Source organism: Anguilla anguilla, chromosome 17 (assembly GCF_013347855.1).
Source record: "Anguilla anguilla isolate fAngAng1 chromosome 17, fAngAng1.pri, whole genome shotgun sequence".
Lineage (NCBI taxonomy): Eukaryota > Metazoa > Chordata > Actinopteri > Anguilliformes > Anguillidae > Anguilla > Anguilla anguilla.
The window spans coordinates 23,868,514-23,895,687 of record NC_049217.1 but is presented as its reverse complement, the minus strand read 5'-3'; the positions used below and the strand labels follow the sequence as shown (position 1 = coordinate 23,895,687).

Genomic DNA, 27,174 nt, shown 5'->3' with positions numbered 1-27,174 from the left:
GTAAAGACGCAGTTAATGTAGGCGATCCATGGCATGTGTGGTTTTTCAACCTACCTGCATTTTACCTCCTCGTGCGCCCCTTACCTGTCTTGGATCTGACGCAACGGGCTGTAAATAGTCAAATCCAGGCAAGTGTCAGAAATCATTGGCTCATATACCTGTCTTTCCTGCCTCCGACGGCATTTGTAAGGAAATGTTTTGCGTATGGTGAACGCGGAAGTCACGTTGACACAACCTTTCTATTGCACTGTACAGGGAAACACATTTTAACAGGTAAGGCGGTGAAGTCTAGTCTTCACAATACTGTTTTAACTGTTCATTCTTCGGGGTAGAATTGATTTAATCAATGTAATGTGCCAAGTAGCCTACGCAACGTTGAACAAGCTAGAACGATTAATATCTATTTAACGATGTACATTAGAACTAACCTTGTATCCGAGCAGGGCTCGCGCAGCACGAATTTAAATAACTTAATATTATATGGTGCGTATTAGAAATAGCTCAACTGTAAGTAGTTTTTCTTGACAAAAGTAATTGAATTTGTGTTGCAGGACAGAAAATGAGCGTCGGTTTCATTGGAGCAGGCCAGCTGGCTCACGCACTGGCAAAAGGGTTCACGGCAGCCGGTATGCTAACGCAGTTTGTTTGAAAATACAGTCATTACAGTGAAGTAAAAAGTCAGTTGCGTAATTTTACAGTATGGCACGAATCAAAATGGCTACATTACTGTGGGCAGTAATTTAAAATGACTGTCCACAGTAGCCTACTACTGTTGTGAGTTTAAGTCTGTTTATAGTTTTACATATGGTCCATCTTTGCGCTGCACTTGTTGCATGGTTGTTTGCATGGTGCAGGTAGAGTACTTACAACCTTGACAGTCCGTCCATATGCAGGTTTATTCCAAAATGAACATTGTCTAATTATGTCTTAGTATTTTTTATTTTCTTCTGAAGCATTCTTATCTTGAAAAGTCGTATCGTGTGTCCGCGACGTCTTGTTTTCACATATGGATTATCATTCACAGCTTCATAAATAAGTGGTAAACACTGGAATGCCGAACAAACAAACGCCTTTGTTTGGTGTGATAAATGCACTTATAATAGGCATTTATTAACCACAATTAACCATTAAGTACTTCATTGTGTGCACATATATATATATATATATATATATATATATATATATATATATATTAGTAAATGATTACTAGAGAAATTGACAGTAGTTAATTACTGTTGCTGATTATTGTACCCTTATTGGATTGTATGCCTGTCGGTTCCCAGGTGTACTAGCTGCCCACAAGATCACGGCCAGCTGTCCAGATGTAGACCGCCTGAATGTGTCAGGGCTGAGGGTGAGTGGGGGGCTTGTTGAGTAAATATTCAGCCATGTATAGTTATGTGTATAAATGGGGTGTGGAAAACATGTCACAGAAGTTGCCCTGTTTAAGGGGTGTCTGGTGAGTGAATGTAAATTGTGTTTTCTGTATTATATTAAGCCGCGTTTCCACCGCAGGAACTATACCCCGGAACTAGGAACCTTTTGAGGAACTCAGAGCGTTTCCACCGCAGGAACTAGGGTCTAAATTTAGTTCTGGGGGCTTTGTTTTACCCCCCAAAACGTTCCTGCTCAGGGGGTAGTACTTTCCGAAAGTACAGGAACCTTTTGGGTGGAGCTTGCAGCGCTGAACATTTCTGATTGGTCGAGTACTCGCAGCATTTGTGTTGTATTTATTTTCCGCCATTACCCGCCATGTTTGAAAATATGAAGCGGCAAACCAATTTATTTTCATAATAACTTCAAATCAAACTTGTACGTTATGCGGCGCAGTAGCCTAGTTTTCGTTATAGCCTGCCGACGTCTTGGAATTATAACGTGTGCTCTTCTGTTCTTTTCTTGCTTTAGTATTCGTTTTATAAAATACTAAGCATTCGTGCTGGGACAGCATATTACGTAGGCTACCAAAACATTCAAACGGATTAATTCGGTTGCTGAATATTTTCTTCCGGATTTTCTTTGTTAGCCCGTTGTAATTGACTCAAAACGTTTGATACATTTATGTGAGGTATGCGGTAGTTCTGCATAATTAACATTGGTGATACAGTACAAGCAAACTGGAAATCACCATCCGCACTTTTTATCCGGGTAAAATAACAGGTTAATTCTAGTAATCTTCCCTTTAGCTTTTTCAGACTGCCGTAATTTTACTCAATTGTACTGCCATTTTTCAATTCCACGAAAAGACCAGGAAGACTATGGACTAATTTATGGTGCATGGTTCGCATCTGGAGGGCACACTTCGCTGCTCGGCTAGCAGTAACTTCGAAGGAAAGCAAACGGTGGCTGTACCACTACTAATTTACATTTTCACGCAAGTCCGAGTTTTCGTTCTATTCTTGTCATTTTGCCATTAGCCTATATGGAATTGACGACGAGAAAGTAATCAAACAGCAAATTGTTTACAACGTGTGCATGTTTTCTGCTGTTGTTGCCAGTTATACATATAAATGTGAATGCATTCTGTCGCTTCGGATGTCAAGACATGAAAGCGAATGTTCGCATAAAAACATAATGAATGTGTTTGAGAGGATATATGAAAATCAATAAATACAAAAGTAACCATATATAGTCATTGTTGGTAAACCGTTGTATAAGTGGAATAAACCCTTCCGGGCTGTCCCGGTTATTAGAAAATAATGTAGGCTACTTCGGTGGTAGTATGGGGTTACGGAAGAAATCATATGACAGACGGACCGACGACAACGTTGCTTTTTCATACGTCAGTGGGCTAATTTGCCTAATCTTCGCGGTACTTTAGACCCCGGTGGAAACGCAGACAACCATTGGCTGAAGGAACCTTTTAGTTCCTGGTAAAGTAGTTCCTGGGACTGAAAGTTCCGGGTAATTTTGGTGGAAACGCGGCTTTAGATGGTCTTGGGGGAGGGTCACTTTTTACTCAAAGTAAGGTCCTGGGTTTGAATCCTGGCCTGGGCCTTTCTGTGTGGAGTTTGCATGTTCTCCCTGTTTTCTCTGGATACTCCGGTTTCCTCCCACAGTCCAAAGACATGCAGGTTGACTAATTGGAGACTCTAAATTACCCATAGGTGTGAGTGCCCTGTGATAGATTGGCAGCATGTCCAAGGTGTAATCCTGCCTCCTGCCCAATGCACGTTGGGATAGGCTCCAGCACCCCCACGACCCTGTCCAGGATAAGCGGGTATAGTTAATGGATGGATGGAGGAATGGAAATATCCATACATGAAAATGCATGGAATGTGAAATTACACAAACTGCACAATAGTTTTTGCTAAACAAATGAATGGTATAATATAAGGTTTATTGGGTGAGAGGGGGTCATGCCAAAAAAGGTAGTGACAATTTGTTCTGCCCCCCCTCAGAAAATGGGGGTGAACCTGACTAATAGCAACAAGGAGACGGTGAGCAGGAGTGATGTACTGTTCCTGGCTGTAAAGCCCCAAATTATCCCCTTCGTACTGGATGACATTGGGCCTGGCATCGAGGACCGGCACCTCATTGTGTCCTGTGCTGCTGGGGTCACCATCAGCTCCATCGAGAAGGTCAGTCAGGGGCATGTCCCCCACCCCACAACCTATTTTGATTTCTGACATGACGGTCTTTATATGAGTTTTTTTCCATTATTATTTTGTATGAGAAATGTTACATTATCAAATTTTTCAATGCAAATCAATAGTATGGGAATTATACCTCTGTTGCTAACCTTTCATTACTTTTTATTGTCAATAACCCCCAGACACATGTCCCAAGCTATAGTTTGCCAGTGTCTGATGATGGCAATGGGTCGCAGATTTCAGGCAGTAATCAAAGATGTGCAACCAAGTGCTGAATATGAAAACTTTAAGATTGCTAATTTGTCCAATTACATTTGGTACCCTAAAATGGGGCATATGGATGTAAATACCCACAAATTACAGCTGACAGTCTGCGCTTTAACATCATATTCATCGTTCCGTTTCAAATCGGTGCGCTGGAGTACAGAACCAAAACAACAAAAATTGTGTCACTGTCCAAATACTTACGGACAGCACCGTATTTGCGTGAATAAACATCCCATCTGTCCTTGTCATTGGCTGTTGCTGTCCCCCCTTGCAGAAGCTGGGCACTCATCGGCTTGCCCCCAAAGTGATGCGGTGCATGACCAACACCCCCGTGGTGGTGCGGGAGGGGGCCACGGTGTACGCCACCGGCACGCACGCGCAGGTGGAGGACGGCCGGCTGCTGGAGCAGCTCATGAGCAGCGTGGGCTTCTGCACGGAGGTGGAGGAGGACCTGATCGACGCCGTCACGGGCCTCAGCGGCAGCGGCCCCGCCTACGTAGGTCTACCCCTGCAATGAGGCCCGTAATGAGGCCTGTAACAAACCCGTAATGAGCCCTGTGACGACACCTGTAATGACCCTGTAACAAGCCCCTAGCAGAACTGTAGTGGGAACTGTAACAAGGCCTGTAATAAGCTCTGTTGCGAGACCTGTAACACTGACCGTAATATGAGGATCATAACAAGCAGCAGCACAGCCGTTAAGAGTGTCCAGACCAGTCTTTTAGCATAGCCGGGTTGCAGAGCGGTGAAGGGCTTTTATTTTGCCTGTGTGTTTGCAGGCTTTCACGGCTCTCGATGCGCTGGCTGACGGTGGGGTGAAGATGGGTCTGCCGAGGAGACTGGCCGTCCGACTGGGAGCTCAGGCCCTCCTAGTGAGTTCATCCCCTTCCGGTTCCTCCTCATCATCCTCATCACAGGCGCCATATTCACCTACGCAGTCTGTCATCAATTGTAGATCAATATCAAAGCCACCTAATCTTTCTCTGGCTTCTCGGGTCCATTTGCATCAGAATTGGACAGTGTGTACGTCATAGTTCAGGAATCAATACATACACTGGCTCCTCTCCCCCTCCCGCAGGGTGCAGCTAAAATGCTGCTGGAGTCAGAGCAGCACCCGGGCCAGCTGAAGGACAACGTGTGCTCGCCAGGGGGCGCCACCATCCACGCCCTGCACGTCCTGGAGAGCGGGGGGTTCCGCAGCCTGCTCATAAACGCTGTGGAGGCGTCCTGCATCAGGACCAGGTACAGGGGTGCTCTGAAGGGAGGGAGCCGGGTGGGGTGGGGCAGGGCGGGGTCAGGGTGGGGCGGGGTGGGGCAGAGCAGGCCGGGCGAGGACAGGGCGGGGCGGGGCAGGGGTAGGGTCAGGGTGGAGCAGAGCTGGGCAGGGTGGGGCAGGGCGGCGAAGGCCAGAGCGGGGCGGGGCATTCGGCCCCCTGCTTCAGGACCCAGTTCAGGGTTGCGGACTGGGATTGATGTGGGCGGGTTTTTATGGCACTCAGTGCACTGAAAATTGACATTCAAAAGCAACGAGGCACTAGCTCTGTTAGGTATCACTGGTTGAACAGCAGAGGGCGCTATTGGTCAGTATTTATACCACAGTCCCCATTATAGTGTGACATATCGTATTGCATGAGGTTTATGGCTTTTCTCACTCTCTTAAATCGGCAAGATTAAGTCGACTGCTGAAGATTTTTTATGTTCTAATTGAGCATTTAGTAGGTTTCCCTTACCCAGGCAGATTCAGTACAGGACATAATTAATACTAACATTAATAATCATGTTTTGCAAACTCTTGCTGTAGGAGAAGAAACAGGGAATTTTACAGATAATAATAAAACACCAGAATAAAATGCATTAGACTACTAGTTAGCAGCTCAACAAGATCATAGCTGTAGAATGAAGTGTGCTTTGTTAGGGCTGGAGTCAAAACCTACAGGACGGGAGATCTCCTGGAACAGGGTTGTGCATCCTGGTGCTAAGAGGTGCAGCATGTTCTTAAAACCACATGGCTGCCTGTTTGAAACTCCAGTGCCTGTCTTTTAGCCAGGAATGACCTTAGTAAATACACAGCTGTATAAATGGGTCATAACAAAATCTGGCTACCCTGCCCTAGATAAGGGCTTCTGCTACCAAAGCTTGTTACATAATGCGTGTTTTTTTTAACCTGTGTGTTTAGATAAATAGGGCTAGCCAGGATGTATGGAGAATGCTATAAGGGATTTCTTCAGCAGGTGTGTTCGGAGGAGTCTCTCTCACCCTCGTTCTCCCGTGTCTCTAAAGGGAGCTGCAGTTCCTGGCTGACCAGGAGAAGATCTCGCCGACCGCCATCAAGAAGACGACGCTGGACAAGGTCCTGCAGCAGCCGGGCGTCAGCGGGACGAGCGTGGCGCCCCGGTCCGGGCTCAACCTCCTCAACAACAACCCCCGACACAAGAACTGAGCCCCAGCGGCGGAGCAGTTCACTTCACTAAGTGGGTGGAGCCTCTCATCAGGAACAAACCTATTTGGACCAATGACTTGTATTTTCGTATTTTTATTGGTTTTAATAAGTCTGGGATTGATGGCTCATTTTAGCCCCACCCATTACTTGGGTTGTAAAACCTCGCCTGTCAATGCCATATCCTCTGATTGGATCATCCAGATTTTAGAGTAAAGCTTTGTAACCCCTAAAGACCCCATCAAACAATATCAACGACTGACTGATTTGATCCAAACAATTTTGATTGGCTCATAAAAGTCCATGATTGGCAGCGTGTGGTAAAGTACTATCTATTATGGTTTTAATACGGGTTTACCATTAATTTTTTTTTGTTATTCTTCTGGTTAGACATTGTATGGTTAAGGGATAACTAGTGTGCTCAGATGAGAGGATATGCAACTGGAACAGAAATATTGATAGGTGACAGATCTATATGAGTATTATTTTGAAATATATATTTAAAGAGGATATCTAAGAGTGTTATTTTTCTCAGCCTCCTGTCTCTATTGGTTAAGTTGGTGCATTAAACCATGAAATTGTATGATTTCATTGTTTTTTTTTTGTTCTTCGTAATGTATACTTTTACACAAACCCAAAATTTCTATTTATGCTTCATGGTTATGGTTTCTTTTTTAGACTATTTCCGCATAAAATAATATTTTTTGCAATCTTGGCTGTATGTTTTGTTTTTCCTCCCCCCAACACATTTATTCCAATCTTAAGCGATATGCGAGTTTTACATATTGGGCAGCATGCTAGCCTGCGTTGTGAACACTTTACTGTTACAGTTCTAGTGAGGTCAGAGTGGAGCACGTCTCCTTGACAACCTAATGCAGACTGAAGTGCTGTGGTTCATGTATGTTGGTTAAAGGGTATTTATAGTGCAGGATTTATGGCTTTAGTGTGCTCATTCCAGGCACACTAAATATTTTGCACCAGGGCTTTGGAAAACCAGAGGGGAGTCACTCTTTGTTTTGCATTAATAGACCGTTCGTAAGTTATACCATAACCTTTCAATGTGAAGTGTATTTGACTTAGTGGTCAAGAGCTGGACCGAGCCAGTAAACTTCTGTTCTAGATATCTTTGCAGAAAAGGTGGTGACTTACTTCAATAAGCTGTGTACTGTAAGATGTTGCTGGAATTTGGGGCATAAGAACAGGGGGTATCACTTTATTTCTTGGCAACTGGTCAAGGAAAAATGTTGCTTATTGCTCTCATATTATTCAGTTGTTCTTAAATGCTTAAATGTCAAACACTACTTCTTCGGCACATCAGGCTCAAGTACATTTTCTTGGCTTCCTCATTTTTTTTTTTTTTACATATTCTCTGTGTTGTGCAAAGCCTTTGTATGTCCAAAAAAAGCTCATTCTCAGGAACAGGAAAAAAAAATGTATTGGTCAAATGGTTTTTCTCACACGGGAGGTTTGAAACGGGTTGGTCGTTTGCTGAGTTATGGTGTGCATACTGTACATGGAGCTGGATGAGACAAAAAAGTAGGGTAAAAAATGAATGAGTAAAATAAAATATGAATAAGCAGAATTGCAAAAGGGATTTTGCAAGGTTACGACACCGATGGTGAGCTTCTCCGTGTTCGCATAAGAGAAGTTAAAAAGCCCACGCAGGTTTCCGCTGAAGTCACAGCTGAGGGCCTCTGTGCACCCAACTGTGATGGCTAAGCTAGGCTTCATTGATCCCAAAATACATGTTCCTGCAAATCATATATATATTTGCCAAAACTGTATGGCTTTGCATATACATATACAGTTCTGGCAAATTGTGATGCAGACATTTAGTACCTTGTGGGTTGTAAGAGTGTTATACTTAGGAGTAAGATGAGACATCAGTTTCATTTTTCTCTTTGTATAGATAGTGTTCTTAGATTTAAGATGAGATAGCCTTTGACATTTGGCCAAAATATATACAAAATATGACTAAATTCTTTGTGCTGTGATCTGTGGAGCTCACACCCCTTAAATTTTCCATGAGTCACAAACTTGGCTTCACCCTTACAACACACCCCCCCCCCCCCAAATATTTCCTTGAATTGGAAGAACAGCACCTGTGGTCCGATCTCTCATAGCGAGGCACGTCCCATTGGCGGTTTAAAATTCTGACTAGAACAGAACAGAAAGGACAAAGGAGAAGAGGACACCCCTCCCCAAACGGATGGTTTATCACAGCCCTGCAGCTGGGGTGTGTAGGGGAAGAATCAGCTTGAGTCTAACCACTAGTGAAAAAAACCACCCCCCCCCCAAACTTCCGCTTCCCTCTCTGTGCATCCATAACGGCTCTGTGACACGTAAAACTACTCTCCGATGAACTCTCTGATAAATAGCTTCTTTTTTTAATTCAACAGGTTTGGCTCGGTCGCAACGAAAAGCAGAAAGATATGAGGGACAAAGAGTGATACACGTCTAAATTTAAAGCAGTGCTCACTCATTACCGCCAAGCTGGCTGAATGTAGGCTGTGGTTCTCTGTAGGATTAAGTAGGGCAGCTTCACAGTGAACCACATTTCATCAGAAACTCTGTTCCCACCGACTGAGAAGGAAAAAAAGGAAAATCCTGATTGTTTGAATTTAAATGTTACTGACTGAGATATTTCCACCAGCACACTTGGCCCAGCGTAGAATGCTTTCTACAGGGCTGGCGTAAGACCTTCAGCCTGGCATGTCAAAAGACCCCTGTCTCTGGTATACAGAGCCGGCCCTCGGATTTTGATGGCCCTAAACAATTCTGTGGGATGCGTTCGGGGGGGGGGGGGGGGGGGGGCTCTCTTGGTAAAAGGTAAAATCATTCTTACATTACATTGTTATGCAATGTTCTGTTGCTATTCCGTTTTAAATTTATACCGCTAATTCCGTGATAGGGGATGAATAACATAATTACGAAAATAACGTTATTTATCTTAGATAAACATTGGATCGTGTGGCCCCCCCTAGTGGTTGTGTATCCCTACACAACCGCATAGAATGTTTATGCCACGGGCCGGCCATGCTGGTATAAGAGATTCATCAGACATTTCACACTAAAACAAGTGCAATGCAAGGACCATCCATAGAGCCATGCTATATCAATTTACCTTGCTCAGCAGAAACCGGTGTCTGGGGTGACTGTCATAGCTGTTATTAATACTGTCTGTACATGCCATTTATGCTGCCTCTGACGGGACCTGACATGCTATGAGAATCGGCAGCTTTTCCCCACCTTGGATTAGACACGTCAAGGCCTGAGAGTTCCGGTCCCTTAAATGTCTGGCCACTTTCCTTCCCTTTTGTCTGTGACTTAGGATGCAGTTGTTCTGACAGCTTTATCACAACCCACTGCTGGGTGACATGCTTTCCCTGGAACGCTTCATCTGAAGGCTGCACACTCAAGTACGAACAATGGGTCACAACAACTGATGCTTCAACTAACCATTTTACAGGCTTTTATAACTGCCATTCAGCAGAAATATACTGTGTGAGTTAATAACTATTTTAAAGAAAATAGAATGTTTATCACATTTGTAGGTACTCCCCTCTTTCCTCAAAATATTAATATACTGTCTTCATATGACATTTCTGCACACAGAATTTTGTGGTATGTCACAAATAACTTTTTAGCTAATACTCATTAAGAATAGCAAATTACAGGTGCAAGCCTGCATTCATACCTGCAAAATATAGTATTAAGTCATTTAAAATATGTATTACATCTGCATTACCTCAGGGGTGTCCAGCACTAAGATACCTGTTTTCACTTATCAAGGCCTTGATTGAATACTATGTTAAGTTAAGTAATTGAATAAGGTGCCGCAGTGCTGGGCTAAAACAAAAGTCTGCACCCACACCGACCCTTTTCCGATAAGATTGGACCCCTGTATTATAATGATCTGGCTAATCTCGGTAGCAAGGCAGGCCAATTTGCTTGAGTGATATACTGCCAAGTGTAATTACACTCATTTAAGCATTAAATTAAAATGTTTTTAAAAATGCAAAGAATACGACATACGACCTGTTCATTTTCCTTTTTATGTGCAAGAATGTGCGACTATAAATATTTTAGCCTTGTCTCTTTAAATCTTTCTGTCAGTTGCGTAGATCCTTCATGAATGAAACCACGTGACCAAACATCATATGACGTCTGGCTCCAGTACAAGAGAAAGGGATCAACAAGGAGAAAGCGAGGGAGGGAGTTAATGTTTTACTATTAAGTCAGATATATATAGATATATATATGCGCATTGCATATACATATAATTATTAAATATTGGACCTCCGCGTGCGCGGAAGAGCGTCTTCTTTGAGTTTGGTGAGTACAACGGAGGGTTGACGTCAAAAAGTGAAGGGATATTTTAAGGGTGCTGTGTTATTTTGCTGAGTGTGCACGCCTTTGCCTTCTCCCGCTACTGCCCGTGGTATGTTGCTAGTGTGCAGTTAGCTACTGGCTAATGTCGATGTGAGCGTACGTTGTTAAAACGCTAACTAACTTAACGTGCTTTTTCGTCACGAAACACGAACGGTGTCATTAACTCATAAGCTAGAAAAAGATAGGGTCTGCACAATGACTTCATTTCATTATTTTTAAATAATATAGAACGCGAGTTTACGTGGATCGGGGATTCCCTTCTTAGACCGGGCGTGAGCCGCCGTGCATGGGCAGAGAGCTAGCTGGCTAGCTGTACAACGATTTAAAGCTGTGATACTCACATCGAGGAATGTGGATTGGTGACAGCAATCTATATAACTACCCAGTGTTATTTGCCAGCGGTCTTCTGAGCTAGATTGTATTGGGAACCGTGTCGTTGCTGAACTGCGAGCGAACACGTCGCTGTTTTGCAGGGTGGCTATGTTATTTTCTGAAGAGGTAAGGTCAGGTGGCGAACGTTATCATCTTTTATGCGTGTAGAGTCGCCAGCATGCTTAAACTGTAGAACGCTTGCTGTGATCCTGTAAATGAGTTGAGTGGGATTTGGCTAGCGCTAATGTTAGCTAGTTAGCTAGTATAAGTTAGAAGTTAACGTTGGGTTGTAAGCAAGCTTAGAATAGCGTTAGCTAGACTAACGTTGCTGTTCTCAAGCTCACTAGCAGGCGAATTGGGCTAGCAGAGTCACAGTCAGTAAGGCTTATGTCTAGATAATTGTGTTTAATTTACTTAATCGAAATGATTGTTGTATTGTTTCATTTGCTCATCTAATTAGCCAATCTATCTAGGTAACTAGCAAAACAAACACTGTGATGGTGGGAAACGAGTGTCTTGTTAGCTGTCATATAGGTGCTGATTCATCACAACGTCGTTACATTTTGTCGCTTTCTTCTAGTAGCTAACCCGCTAGATTGCTAGCTCGGTACCAGGAAGCCTTGGCATGGGTAACATGCATCAATGGACAAAGGTCTTTGTTGCTGGATAATGATCGATACTGTGAAGCAATCTGCTGTAGTGTTAACCAACGTTAGCTTGTTAACAGCTACAGTAGCTAACGGCAGCGAGGTACATTAGGAGATCGCCATCCACCTGGCTACCTAGTTGTTACTACTACTAGTGTGAGAAGTGGTAGTAGTGGTAGTGACTAGTCTAACATTCAGTTGAGATCGCTAACAATGACGGAACCACATGTGTAAGATATCCAAATACGATATTCTCGTAGTTAAATATACATCAGCGAAGGAACTTATGTTCTACCTCTTTGCGGACGCTCACTGTATTAAAAAAACAAACAAAACAAAAAAACACAACTGGCTTGCTATTACGTTACCTTAAAAGTACGTCAAGAGAAAACGAAAACTGAATTTCCCAATTAGTCACTTTGCAGAATTCCTTGCTCCATGATTTAATATGTAGCGGTAAGGTGAACAAATACACACATAAATAACGATAGGAATGCAGCTATCGGTGGTTCAAGCGTTCATTTTCAGAGTGAAGGACTGTCTGTATGCTCTACTATGTAGTTAACGGTAGAAGTTTATTGTGTGGCGTCAATGTGTGTTATAGTCGCTGAAATTTGAGTCGGGGTACATTTGAGATTAAGTTGGCCTAGTAATATTGATCAGTGATCGGAACTTGGCTTGCACCCAGAATGTTGAAGGATCGGACCTCGGGTTGAACATTTAAGGGACGTGCTTATCCAAATACATTTTTATAGATATATAATATTATAGAAATGTAGGTTCTGCAATCAGCTGTAATTTGTACATGTATGTTCTGAGATGGTTGCTGTTTCTTTACGAGACTTCTCTCTCTTTCTCTATCTCTCTCTTTCATGCGTGTACAGGCATTTCTTTTGGTAAGATTTGGGGTGTTGTTGTATACTGTACTAAGTACAGTATGCAGGCATTAGGTGATTGGGGGTTTGATCCCTGAATCTAGCAGATGTACATTTGAATAAAGGAGATGTTGTGGCTGTAGTCCTATTTTGATTTATAAAACATGTGCCAGTAAAACTCAGTGCCTCAGTGCAAGACTCACTTGATTTCAGAGTAAAGCGTCTGTTATGTAAAATGTTTGCCCTCATCAGGTGCCCTGGAAAAGGACATCTGCAAGCAAGAGTAGACCTAATCAATAATACATGGTGATGTTATCCGAGTTCACTGGGTTCAGTGTATTGGTATTGCTTTGACAGTGGACTTCAGGGACGGTAAAATAGGGAAAGGGACGACATGCTGTCACTTTCCGCATAGAAACCAGAGAGGAGCTCCACCAATCACGGAGTGCGTTGATTCACCTGTTTGACTCACTCATGCTGCTTCACTCATCTGCATGTGCGGCTCACTGTTGCTCAGTTATGGTGTTGGAATGTGTGTGTGTGTGTGAGAGAGATAGAGAGACTGAGAGACAGAAGGAGGGTGAGACGTGGGAGAGAGGGAAAGAGAGAGACAGAGAGAGAGGGAGAGAGGGAAAGGGAGAGGGGGAGAGAGGGAGACAGGGAGAGCTTTTATGCTTTAACCTTTTAACCAGTTATATCCATTTGGGTATTTATGCACTTTGAAAAACAAAAAAAACACTAATAGAATCATACGGTATATCTCAACTTGAAATAACATAAACAACAAACTGTGAATAAGTGTAAAGACTAAGCTGATAAGTCCAGTGACGCCTTGAAGTAAAGTCAGACTGGAGGGAGATGAAAAATCAGTGGCAGAGGTTGACAGGTAGCCAGACTGGCGGTGAGTGTCTGACAGTCCTCTGCAAAGTAGGTTAAGAGGACAGGGCTAGCATGTGGTGTTACACACCACATGGGGAGACAATGCTGAGCTCTGCTCCGACCTTCCTGTCTGACCTGAAATGGTCGAGGTTTTGAAGCGAACCTGTTCCGGTTGCCTTAGAATCCGACCTCTTCTGGGTATGTGTTAGTGGTGGTCGGAAGGGTGGGTGTTGGTGGCGGTAGGAGGGGATGGGGGGCGGGGGCGGGGGCGAGGAGGTTAGGTGGTTGCAGCGCTCTTGATAAAACGCCAGGACAGTGAACAGAGAACACAGCGGCCCCTTTGGCCCCTGCTCTGCATGGCTAGCCAAGCTGCGAACTAAACGGCAACACGGGGGTAATTATTACCCCGGTGCCTGCATTGTCTTAAAACACCTCTGAGGAGCGCAGAGTGCTGTTCAAGCTCCTGGGGGAGACTGGAAAGCCGCGGGTGGAGGTGGGGGTGGGGGTGGGGGTGGATGTGAGAGGAAGAGGAGGAGTAGGAAAGCGGTGGCAGCGGGGGGGGGGGGGGGGGGGGGAGGCTGTAGAAAGATCAGTGGGCTTTTTCCTGTGTGTGTGTGTGCGCGTGTGTGAAGGTTGATGATGAAACGCGTTGCAAGCGGAAGCCCTGCGCGCAGACGCTGCCGCTGGATCGGCCCACTCTTCCGCGGTAAGGCCTCTGAGCGCGCTCACAGGACAGGCCAAACCACGAGAGCGGAGAGCGAGGCATCCCAGCGCTCCTCGCCGACCTGCTGTTACTCTGCCGTTTAAGAGACATCGCACGGTACCACAGTGCCACAGGCAGCGGGCAGGCCGGGGCACAGGCAGCGGGCAGGCCGGGGCGCTGGGTTCCAGCGCCTTAACCTCAACTCCAGAGCGCCACGGCCGTAGCGTGCCCGCCCACCCGTTTATCACCGGAAGGGTTGTGGAACAGAACCCGTCCAGGGGCCTGAGTGAATGCGTGGAAGTCCCTGCAGAAGCACACACACACACACACACAAACATGCGTGTGTGTGTGTGTAGCCTCACTGCGTTTCAGTCAGGGCTGCTTTAGCTCCAGCATCACTTGGTAGACACAAAGGCTGCGCTCCGAGTGTCTAGACCTCTGTTCTTCATCGGCACGTCATGCGTTTGGTGAAGGTTTGGTGAAGGTGCCCACAGAAGGCATGGGTGGCGTTACATTCGCGCATCGCGGTGCGTCGTTGTTCAACGCTCCATCTGGGCCAATTTCGAGCCTGCGTGTTGGCGGGGAGGTTGGGGGGGTGGGGCGGCGTTTCAAATTCAGATTGTTCGGAGACACGCAGCGTATATGGGCAACCGCTTAAATGTTCCCTTTGATAAGAAAAGCGCTTAATGAGTTAAAACGTTCTGGATACATTTTGAGGAGGAAAACGGGGGGTAAGTGCTGTTTTGAGCGAGATTTAGGCTAATGGGAGGACTGAACGCTCAGTACAACATTCGGCTTTTACGTTTCCTGTTCAGTATTGGCATCTCTTGGTGATGTGTGGGCTGGTATTCAGTCTGAAGGCCCTTGAGCAAAGAACTTGACCTGAATTCCTTTAGTAAATATCCAATCCAACAGTATAAATGGGTAATGCATGTAAAAAAAAAATAAAAAAAAAAAAAAAAAAAGAAAAGAAAAAAGTAAGCTATTTTAGTCACCCTGGATGAGGCTAACTGCTCGGCACATAAAAATGTAACATTTAAAAAGAATCTACAGGAGAAAAAGAAGAAAAGCTGTAATGAAGACAACTGTGTTTCCCTTTCAGAAATTTGCCTTGCATTTGTAGTCTGTCAGCGTAATATAATTAAATCGTCTCCTATTATTATTTAATTTTTTTGTTATATTGATAAAGTATATTTTTATTGTTTTGATGGGCAAACATGGACTGCTGATAACTCATTCTTACCTGCTATAGTCTACTGTTTTCATGCTAGAACCTTCCTGGGAATGAATCCATCAGCAGAGATCCAGTGCGTTGGGAATTGCACAAATGGTGTAAACAAGGTTGGACTGAAACGCCTATCTGCAAGCTACGTTATCACAGCCGCCTGTTTCCTTTGCGTAGCTACAGCAGCATGACTGCTGGCTAGTTTCTTAAATTCCAGGTATACTTTTCCACTCCCCATTTTCATAGCGGTTCCACTGTCGCACTGCACTGACCTTTGAACTCGGTCACTGTGCATTGTTGCCGACGGGTAGGGTAGCACGGAACTGCAAAACCCGTTCGTGCAGCTTCGCTTGGCAGGCCCCTGACCCCATCGGCCGTACAAGCCTGGCCGGGTTGACACTGATGAGAGAGAAAAGCGTGCCACTGCCAGAGCAATTCTACAGATGTGCTTCGCAAACAAACGAACGGTCAGGGACACTCAGAAAAAGCCTTCCCCGCATTACTTCATAGGGACTAACAACTAGGCTAATAAGGAGAGCTGGAGCACTCAAAGCTCAGAAACGCGACACCTGTAAATGAAACGTTGATGTTTTGATGTCCGGGACGTCTTCCTCAGGGTAAACAGAAAATGAAAGTCGTTTGAATGGCTGTTGACTTCTGAGGAATCGTGATCTTGTATAGGTGGCACTCCGGTTGGAGGTGATGATTCAGGCTGACCAAAATTCTGACCTGTGACATAATTCCGGTTAATACCTGGCTGAGCCAATCAGGTTGCGGAAGCCTAATCTCACATCTGCCTTTCCAGATGTTCTTGAGTGCGTCTGGTGTCGAGACTGCTGCAGTCGTGATGCTCACCAGATTGTCGTGGAAATATTTACTTTGGTTTATTGGTTTAATGTTTTTTTTTTTTAATGCCCTTCTTGAATTAAGAGGTGTCAGATTTCTTCAACTGTATGGTGGGCAGCTGATCTGTGCAACACAATACCCTTGTACTAATTTGTTTGTTAGTTTGGCAGGAGTACTATTAACTACCTGGTCATTTGTCATATTTTGCCAACATAAGCCCCAGATAAACAGGTTATCATCACTCTGGAAGTTTGCATCTTAACTTGTCAGCTAACTTCCTTTCTGTAAAACCGTTGTGAGAGCTGAATGTTATTAGAAAGCTCCCGGAGGCTTTGCTAGCGAGCTGAGCGAACTGTAATTGGCAGTAATGCAGTTTTTTTTTTGCTCTATTTTTTTTTTCTAAGAATGCGCACTTGCTCTTGCTTGCTGTTCGTCTCACGGACTCGCGTAAAGATTCCGGCAGCTTCACTACCGGGAAAATGTAGTCTTTTCAAAGCTGGCAGTTCACGTAAACATCCAATTCTCCGAACTGGGTTTGTTGGCGTCCCCACTGACGCTGACGGCTTGCGGCTGCCAGTGTGACGTGGGCGTTCTCACTCAAGTCGTATTATTGATTATCTTAAGTTGTTTATTAGGTGGAGGAAATAGAGTGTAGGGGTTTTGTAGAGTAAAAGGGCTACTTACAGAGGATAGGGTTTTATTGAGCAGAGAGGGGTACATATAGAGGGGATGGGGGTGCATATAGAGTGTAGAGGTTTCATAGAGGAGAGGGATGCTTATACAGCTGAGAGGAATGGGGAAGCCTCCTGAGATCCTTGTCTCCCGATGACCGTGTGCTCTGCAGCTTTGAAATGATCCTCTTTGTGTTTGATGGGAGCACAATTGCGATCAAATAAAGGGGACCTGATCTCTGTTGGACCAACTGCCGCTTTTACGCAAACATTAACCTTTCCTGTTTTGTCCCCACGGGAGTGATTTAGAGGTGTGGGGTTATCAATCAACTGAAAAGGTTTAAATGCAGGATAGGTGTAGTAAGGCAGAATGAAGCCAAACCTTTGCAGTAAACTGCGGGGAGCTTTGGTCTATTTGTTCTTAGTCTTCCCTCTGGACGAAGGTGATTATTCTGCTTGTGTTGGCAATCTCTGTGTTTTTGTATCTTTTTTTTTCCCATTTTCTGCTGACCTCGGAAGGGTAAGGAAAAGAATAATCCCTAAATTACATCCCTTACCTCCTGTCCTCTGTGGAAAGGAGACCAAATTAACCTACAAGGTCTTCCTCTGGACAAACGTTGCAAAAAAGAAAAAGGGAAAAAAAAAAAAAAAAAACCCATAGCACTACAACTTCCTTACATTGCAGTTTTATTTTTTGCTTACGTTAGGAAATCACACCGTCCTGGTCCCCTAAATGGGAAAATGTGTAGACAGAATTTTTTTCTTTTTACCCCTCACATCTAATACCACAATATGATTTTTTTTCCCCTTCAGAAAAGTGCTGAACTTTTTTATTTTTCTCTTTTTGCCGCTCTTTTCCCGTGCTCTGAATACCTCTGTTGTAGTTAATGGCTTTCCCGCTCGGCACCTGCCGTTCTTCGGCAGGATGAATAAATTGATGTCGGCCTTGGTCTTCAGAGGCGTTGAGCTTTTAATTTGCGGCAGACGCACCTCGTTTGATTGTCGCCTCTGCTTAGCTTGAGGGAGGGGAGATTACATCTAAGAAAAAGACCCACTTTTGAAGAACATTAAAAGTCACATATGAGACACTAGCTGTTGACTTTGGGGCAAACTTGAATGTTGACACAGGGAAGATAAAGGGAAATTGTTTAGCAAATTGTTTAAAACTTAAAATGAGTTTTTTTTCTCATTACTTAGGCTCCACCAGTCAAAGAGGACATTAGTAGAGAGAAACTGAACAACACTGACTGTGATTGGTGGGTACTTTCTGGCTGTTTGTCCAGGTGCCGTTTTTTGATGACGGGGCTGTAGCCAGAAGGTATCTACCAATTATCTCTGGCTATATTCTATTTGTTGTTACCCACATGGTCCGTGATTGGCGGAGAGAGCTCCTCTCTGGTTTCAAAGAGAAAAGTGATGACGCCAGCGTCCTGTCCCAATTTTATTATCCCTAGTGTGGGGGGGTTGGGGTGGGGGGGGTGGGGGGGTGGTGGTGCCGAGGGGTTTCTGAGGGCATGCTGGGGGCTTGTGCGGTAATTACAGTTCCGTTGTTTTGCCATTTATTCCCTCTGTGTTGCACGGCCAGCACTTCAGTTCCGAGCTGGTTTCCAGACTGCTCCAACAAAAGGAACATAAACGGAAAATATAGCTGCAAGCAGAAATGAAGGGGTCCAGGCACTCAGTCACAAATACATGCAAAAAACATACATATGCATTTTCTTAAAAAGGAGGTTAGTCAGCCTAGTGAGGTTTATATGCTTACTGAAAATGTTTTCTTTTTGTGAATTTTTCAGTTTTTAAAATTTCTTGAGCTTCATAGCGCCACCTTGTGGTTTCATTGGGCAAATTCTTTACAGCTGCCCTCTGTCTTGCAGTTGGGTACAACTGCCTGTGATTTATTAGCTTCTTGATTAAATTCACTGTGGATTACTGTAGTCACATTTTTAAGTATAGCGTTAAATCGTCTTTGTTTATATACATGATATTCAAGAGTACAAGAAATATCTCAAATTTTGAAGTTATATCACTTTATTAGTTAGAATTTTTAAAACTTTAAAGCGGTTCAGTAGCGCCCCCATTTGGCCAGTTATCTTCATATTAAGAGTATACATCATTTGGGACCAGCCTGGGCTTGTATGCAAAGTTTGATGTATCTTACTAGCAAAAACGGCCCCAACCTCTAATGAAAGAAAGGTGTTCAAGCTTCATAGATCTGCTAGGTTTCGTGCTTGTTCTCCTGGTCTACTCGTGTGTCCGTGCGTGCGTTTCCTCGGGTTCTTGCCACTTCCGAGCCTGCCTCTGTCCCCCCCCCCCCCCCCCCCAAAAAAAGGCTGAGATCGATAGCGAAAACACGACAGCTGAAGTGGCCATCTCAGCGGACTTCAATGAGGAGGCTGCGCTATTCAACTGAAGTTTTAGCTGTTATCCGAATATCACGTGACCTGTGTTCCAATAGCTGCTTGTAGAGGTGGGCCAGTGGCACACCTCTTAAGTCCGTTCCCAGAAGGAAGCGCTCACTGACAGACGACAGGGGCTCAAGGCTGGAGCGATTCTGTAGGATCAGCGTTTATCGTGCGTTTATTCAATTAACCAGCCACCCTCCCCCCGCACAACGGGGGGTCAGGCTGATGGCGGTCTCACTGCCTCCGTTCAACTTTGGAGCGATTTAATTGGAGGCTTGGTCTGGGTCTGTGCTGAGATCAGGGTTTTTCTATTTCTTTTTTCTTTCTTTTTTTTTTCTCCCTCCCCCCACTTGCAACCCCCCCTGACTACCCCCCCCCCATTCTGTTCTCAAGCTGTTCTTAAGCTTCTACAAATGTGTTGAGGATGCAGTTTCAACGCGCGGTGTCTCTCTCTCCCTCTCTAGCCATGCTCAGCGTTTTCTCCTCTGTTGTGGGTGCGATATCTCTGCTGAAGTTAATCGGCTCAGAGGTGTCAGCGTTCTTGTTGGCGATTCATAAAAATTCAGCCTGCATTTGCAAAAGCCTGCCTGCGTGCTCGTACCGCGCTCACACACTCGCGCACGCGCACACACTCACACTCGCGCGCACACACACTCGCTCACACACTCGTGCACACGCACACACTCGCGCACACACTCACACACTCGCGCACACTCACACACTCGTGCACACGCACACACTCGTGCATGCGCACACACTCGCGCACACACACACACTCGCGCACACACACACACTCGCGCACGCGCACACACTCGTGCACGCGCACACACTCGCGCTCGCGCACACACTCGCGCTCGCGCACATGCACACACTCGCGCACACGCACACACTCGCACCCACGCACAAACTCGCGCTCGCGCACACACTCACACACTCGTGCACATGCACACACTCGCGCCCACGCACACACTCGTGCACACACTCACACTTGCACACACTCACACACTCGTGCACATGCACACACTCACACACTCGTGCACACGCACACACTCGCGCACACACTCGTGCACACGCACTCACTCGCGCTCACACTCGCACACACTTGCGCACACACACACACGCACACACTCGCGCACGCACACACACTCACACACACTCGCGCACACGCACACACTCGCGCACGCACACACACACACACACACGCACGCACACACACTCGCGCTCTGCCAGATTTCACGCTGCTCTGCGCCAGGCGCTGTTCTCGGAGGAGCAGCTCGTGTTGGGCTGGGGAGGGAGGTGTGCCCCTTGGGAGATATTTAAGAGCGGTGCTAAAGTGTTGTCATGGCAAACGAAGCAGAAAAAAAGTAATAAAAAAACAACACTAGGTTTCACCTCGTTTGCCTTCGATTCGGGGCCTAATACATTCACCGCGCTGCGTGACCCCGGACGGTCCTGCATGTCGGTGGTCGGGGATGTCTGGCGGAATCTTCCTGCTGGAGTGCAGAAATGTGCGTTTTTTGGCTGAATTTTTTGAATTCCCGATATAGCCAGACAGGAGAATGCGATCGTGAGTCTCTTTTTAAATCTAGGTGGAATATTCATGTTCATACACAACAATAGTAAAACAATATGTATGTTTATGTGTATGCGCTTGTGCGCGTGTATGCGCGCGTGCTTGTGTGTGTCCACTCAGGTGTATGTCTGTTCTTGCATGTGCGTGACCGTGCTTGTGTGCGGGTGCTTGTGTGTGTGTGCGCTCATATCTATGTGTGTTCTTGCATGTGCGTGACCGTGCTTGTGTGTGTGTACGCTCGTGTGTGTGTGTTCTTGCATGTGCGTGACCATGCTTGTGTGCGGGTGCTTGTGTGTGTCTGCGCTCATATCTATGTGTGTTCTTGCATGTGCGTGACCGTGCTTGTGTGTGTGTACGCTCGTGTGTGTGTGTTCTTGCATGTGCGTGACCGTGCTTGTGTGTGCGCGTGCTTGTGTGCGTGTACGCTCATGTGTATGTGTGTTCTTGCGTGTGCGTGACCTTGCTTGTGTGTGCGCGTGCCATCGCCACCTTTACTTGATCTACTGTAGGTCGCTTGCCATGTTCTCTATTCATAGGAGGAGAGTCGGCGCACTCCTCTTTCATCCCCCCATCGTGTTGCATATTCATGCCACTGGGCACGCTCAGTGACTGGGGTGGGCGGAGCTGTGCGGTGCAGCAGTGGTGTGCCATTGCTCAGATTTCCCCATGTGACACGGGCCTTGACGTGATAGCATGATCCATTTCAGTATATGCCCCCCAACCCCCCCCAACCCCACCCCTCCGTACTGCCCCGGGGGCATCTGATTCGAGGTCTCACCACACAAGAATGACAGCTGCTCTCTTCCAGTTCCACACACTGGAGAAGTGGGGGGGGGGGGGGGGGTGAACCATTGCTTATTTTCACACTTTTATGCCGTTCACGCTATCATTTCCTGTCATTGCGCACAAGACGGTGAGAAGGAACAGCGATAAGAAAGAGTATTGCTCAACCGCATGCAGATGACGTCTGTACAGAAAACACGAATGTGACATTTGCATGCGTGCGGCGTTTGCAGTGAAGCGCTCTAGAACTGGGCCTTCGTCTTAAATGCGTTTTATTTTAGCTTTGCTCCGTTTTGCTCAGTTTGGCTTTTGTCAGACAGGCAGGCAGAGAGACCAGAGCAGTGGTTTATTGAAGGTTGCCTGCCCCTGGGTGTGGTTGGCTCTCTGGTGCTTGGCAGCTGTGATTAGGAATCTGCTGAGTCATGGTGACGGGTGATATCCTCACAGTCCCAGGGCAGTTTAGGTGAAGCCCAGAAAAGAACGTCCGCCACAGAGGTTATTTTTGTTTTGTTGTGTTAATGTATCCCTCCCCCCCAATTAATACATTGTTGATTGATCCAGGCCTGTCGTGTGAAACATCTGAGCCAATCAGTTAACAGCTTGTTGCTAGTAATCCCTGTGTATTCCTCAACAGGAGTGGAGTAGGTGCTTTTTTCACATATTTGTGTGTGTGTGTGTGTGTGTGTTCCCATGAGCTGGTAGGACAGTGTACTGTCAGTAGCACTGTCTACTGTCATGGATCTCTTTGTTTAAGAAAACAATTCCGTAGAAAAAAAATGGTTGTGGTGTTTTATTAAAGGCTGTTTTATTTTATTTTATTTTATTTATCTTAACTCCCACTTGAAGTGACTGACTGGTCACAGTATGCATTTGATTATTGTGGGAAAAATCACTCTCTTCAGTATAAATGAGATGATAGACATCTTCCGTGGCATCTTCTGTGGATACCAGTGCAGTTAACTGCTGTTGGTCTCCATGGTGTACAACTGTGGAAACTAATAATAAATAATACCCTTTTTATTCTGACTACCAAAGTAGCTGTCATTATTAAGCGAAAGACAAAATGGCATAGTCCATTGTGGAAAATGAAATAAATAAAAAAGGCGGTATTTTAGTCTTGTGTAAGTTTCGGTCTGCACTCAGTGACTCCTGTGAGCCTTCGGACCTTCGGAGAGGCGCAGGTCTGCTTTCCGAGCTCATCTCCTTTGTCTCATTACCGAGCTCTCTAGTTTCTCTCTCTCTCTCTCTGAGTCTCTTAAAAGCCCAGCCAGGGTCTTCGTCTCACTTCACTCCGAACAGACCACACACAAATATACTCTGAGAGAGCTCACCGAGCTGGCCTGCTTTTGTTTATTTTTTATTTTTTGAACGTATTAATATTTTGTAGACGGTTATTATAGAACATCTCAAGCGTGAGCTGCCAGCAAGCCATCGATCCATAAAGTTTACGGGCACGTTTTACTAGACCGTTCAGTCGGGATGGAATTGCCTTGTATTAGCGGCTGAGATGTGGGGTGGGGGTGGGGGTGGGGGTGGTCATGGTCATTACGGGTTGCGGGGGGGGGGGGCAGATTCAGCCGACAGAACGTTGGCAAGGCAGCGTAGCATTTAGAGAGATGTTGGCGAGTCTGATTTCAGACTGTTGATGTTGCATCTTCAACACCGCGTTCGGCATCGTAAGCAGACGGGAGATGATCTAATAGGCTTGACTCATCACTTCCTTCAGTAGATTACACAGAGTGTGCCGTGCTCAGACGATCTCATTACTGCTGCGGGAAGGGCACCAGGCTGTTCATCTGCAGGAGCTTCGCTGTTATGGGGGGGGGGGGGGGGGGGTGGGCAGGTTGTGATGTGGCTTTCATCCCCCCCCCCCCTCCCGCTTATTCCACGTTGGACGCCATCCCTGGTCTCTGCGCCTGTACGGGTATAATCCCTCGGTGGCACCGTCCCGTACTGGACGTTTTAACGAATGCGTTCCTTCCTCATTTGGGTTCAGGTGACCCCCCCCCCCCACACGCATTGTGCCTTGCCGTTACCTTGACGATGCCCCCCGTCGCCAGCTCGGACGCATTTTGGCAGCCGCGTTCGTCTGGGGCGGCTGCTCAAAAAAAAACTCCGCTCTCACGCAGACACACACACACACACACACACACACACCTGTGCACAGACGCATGCTTTACGCTCACACATTAACAGTCGCGTTTATGCTCGGGTGCATCTCAGCATGAGGCTGGACGTAAACGCCGTGCTCCCCCCTCTGATGGAACCGGGACACTGAGGGGATTTGGCCACTGTACGCTACGCGCTATCTTTAGCCTGCTTCATCAATAGCCAAATGTCTGGGATATTTTAAGATGCCAGCTCTCTATGCCCTTGATTTGGCTCGGTTGGCTGACTTTGTCAGATGAATAACCCGATTCACAGATTAAATTCTCACACCTGCAATCAGCTGAGAGTGGGGATTCAGTCTTTCAGACTGTTCTGCTCTCCGAATTTGAGTCCTTTGAGGTGGCGTTTTTTCCCTCCTGTCTGAGGCATTTCTGTGCTGCACTCTGAAGTTACATGTCCATCTCAAAATCAGACATTCATGCAACTTAACCCTTTGTCACATCACTTAAAGGTATTTGCGCGTTTTTTTTTAAAAAGTAAACGTGCACCTCCAATTTATCTGTGTGGTCTATTTTTCAGTGTGGATTCAAAAAGATGAAAGGGCAAAAGTGGGTTGGTCTCCACAAATTAAGCGAACTTCTGTAATGCGTCTCGTTTGAAGTTGCCTCTTGGCCAGGACTCCCACAAAAAAAAGAGGTTTTTTTTATCCGTGAGACTTCATAAAGGATGGATAAATAAATAAATAAAAAGAGTGGTCTGCTGGAGAGGAGGAGGCCGTTTTGAGGAGTGTTTGCGCAGTGGTGGTGCCTCCTGCTCAGGTTCCTGGTGTTTAAACTGAGCCCTTATCTCCTCCAGATCTGCACAGCTGGACAGAGCTCCCGTGGCATGACGACCACTAACAAGGGCAACAAAGCCTTAAAGGTAAGAGGGGCCTGCCCGCCCCCCCCCCCCAAAAAAAAATATATACTCTTTTCGTTTTTCTCATTATTTGGTTTGCTGTCTGATTTAGGTGCTTTCCTGCATTGTGTGTGAAGGTTTTTTTGCATGCGAGTGCTTTTTGCTGATGATGTATTCATATTTATGCATTAGTCAAGTGCTCTCTTTGATGACAGGTTAATTATGTCGAGCATTGTTGGTGGCCTTTTTGATTTTAGGGATAAAAGTGCCCCCTAATGTTTTGATCATGCGCTGCGGAGTTTCAAAGTGGAGGTTTATAATTTATTTAATTTTATATATAATGATATATATCAATTAGCTGTGTTATTTATTGATGAATTTCCTGGTTTTCTCATTATTGAGTTGAGTTCAGCACGGTGGGATTTGTACCTTTACGTAGGAGATGTAATGGTGGAAGAAAATGCTTTTTTATGGTTCCTTCTAAAGATCATTGGCATTCATTAGATGGCCCCTGTGGGGTTGAAGATGCAGGGTTGCCCAGATTTCCTCCCATTACTTCTAAAGCTCACTTCCAAGTCACTCCCTCACTCTCTCTCTCTCTCTTCCTTTCTTTTATTCATACTCTCGCTCTCTTTCCGTCTGTTGCTGTCTCGCTGCCTCTCGCTGTCCCTCTTGCTTTCTTTTACTTGCTCTCTCACTGGCTTTCTCTCTCACTCTCTTGCTCTCTCTCACTTGCTCTCTCTCACTCGCTCTCTCTCTCACTTGCTCTTGTACTCTCTCTCTGTCTCTCTCCCTCCTCCTCTCTGCCTCACTCTCCCTCCTCCTCCTCCTCCTCTCTCTCTGTCTGTCTGTCTGTCTGTCTCTCTCTCTCTGTCTGTCTCTCTCTCTCTCTCTCTCTGCCGCCCCCCTGCAGGTGAAGCGGGAGCCGGGCGAGAATGGGACGAGCCTGACGGACGACGAGCTGGTGAGCATGTCGGTGCGGGAGCTGAACCAGCACCTGCGCGGGCTGTCCAAGGAGGAGATCCTGCAGCTGAAGCAGCGGCGGCGCACGCTGAAGAACCGCGGCTACGCCGCCAGCTGCCGCGTCAAGCGCGTGACGCAGAAGGAGGAGCTGGAGAAGCAGAAGGCCGAGCTGCAGCAGGAGGTGGAGAAGCTGGCCACGGAGAACGCCAGCATGAAGGTGGAGCTGGACGCGCTGCGCTCCAAGTACGAGGCGCTGCAGAGCTTCGCCCGGACTGTGGCGCGCGGCCCCGTGGGCCCCGCCCGGGGCCCCATCGCCTCCGTCATCGGGCCCCTCATCCCGGGCAAGGTGGCCGCCACCAGCGTCATCACCATCGTCAAGTCCAAAACGGATGCAAGGTCTTAGTATCTCGGCAGAGAGAGAGAGAGAGAGAGAGAGTGCGAGAAAGAGAGGGATGGAGGAATGGAGCGAGGGAGGGAGGGAGGGAGGTCAAGAGGGAGAGGTTGTCAGTGCATCATTATTGAGCACAGGAGTATATCAGTTTCATTCACCCTAAAACTGCATCTCTATCCCCACCACCACAACTGCCATCTACCCTTCATACAAAAAAAAAAAGCCTGCAAAATTGCAGGTCAGGTGTTAAAGGTTAAAGGTTGCGTGTCGTAAAACCATTTGATTGGCGGGGCTCAGCCAGAGTCACGTGGTTGTGTGCGTTTTTACTGCATGTTCTGGAACGCTGTTGTTCACATGGGTCCAAGTGTGTTGCCGTTTGATGCTGGGCACTGTCTGCTTATTTTCAGAGCCACTCTGAGATGGTGGTTTGTGTGGCGTTTCTCCGTCCCGAGCTGGCGTGGGGGACTCGGTGCGGAAACGCACGGGGTCGCCAGCTCTGCCTGCGCTCACACAGGCCTTGTGTGCACAGCTGCCTGTGCTGTCGCAGGCCTTGTGTGCACAGCTTCGACGCGCTGCTTTCCATGAGCACGTTTTATAATGGGTCAAGAGCGTTTTATTTTAACAGGGCTGTTAAGTGGTTCAATCGTTTTGGTATTTCACTGCATTCAAATCGTTTGGAGAGGAAGACGGAGGTGGATATATATATATATTATTTTTTTTTTTTTTGATGACTTCCTACATCAAACTCCAAAATAGGCATTCCCATTCAAACGTGGTTCATTTTTTCATACCTGTGCCTAATATTTATGCACTGACCAAATATGTTTTTGGGAAAAGGAAAATCTGCAGGTGTCATCACAGTACTGAGTCTTTAGTTCAAAGTAAGAATGGAGCTTTTGCTTGAATGGATCAGGCTTTGTGATTGGGTAGTCCTTATATCTAGACCAGTGGTAACCAACCCTTTTCCGGGGCGATCTACCATCCTGTAGATTTTCGGTCCAGCCCTAACAAAGCACATCTCATTCAACAGTTAATCGTATGCACTGAGCTGCAAATTAGTAGTCAGGTGTGCCAAATTAGGGTTGAAATGAAAGCCTACAGCATGGTAGATCTCCAGGTACAGGGTTGGGTACCACTGATCTAGATAGAACA

General features: G+C 46.1%; 2 protein-coding genes across 3 annotated transcripts; both read left to right on the top strand.

The window, feature by feature from the left end:
- Positions 1-165: 165 nt before the first annotated feature.
- LOC118216048 (pyrroline-5-carboxylate reductase 1, mitochondrial-like) lies at positions 166-6,880 on the top strand. The gene is made up of 8 exons (XM_035397057.1): positions 166-273; positions 552-626; positions 1,284-1,354; positions 3,399-3,578; positions 4,132-4,353; positions 4,637-4,729; positions 4,936-5,099; positions 6,138-6,880. The coding sequence occupies exons 2-8, from the start codon at positions 560-562 to the stop codon at positions 6,295-6,297; spliced, it is 957 nt and encodes a 318-aa protein (XP_035252948.1). The 5' UTR covers positions 166-273; positions 552-559; the 3' UTR covers positions 6,298-6,880.
- Positions 6,881-10,471: 3,591 nt separating this feature from the next.
- On the top strand, positions 10,472-26,099 carry LOC118216670 (transcription factor MafG). Of its 2 annotated transcripts, none has more exons than XM_035398058.1 (3): positions 10,472-10,629; positions 24,627-24,692; positions 25,582-26,099. In XM_035398058.1, exons 2-3 carry the CDS (start codon positions 24,657-24,659, stop codon positions 26,032-26,034), a joined length of 489 nt encoding a protein of 162 aa, XP_035253949.1. In that variant the 5' UTR covers positions 10,472-10,629; positions 24,627-24,656; the 3' UTR covers positions 26,035-26,099. The 2 variants fall into 2 exon arrangements, with proteins under 2 accessions (XP_035253949.1, XP_035253948.1); XM_035398057.1 differs by lacking the exon at positions 10,472-10,629 and adding an exon at positions 10,710-11,184.
- Positions 26,100-27,174: the final 1,075 nt, after the last annotated feature.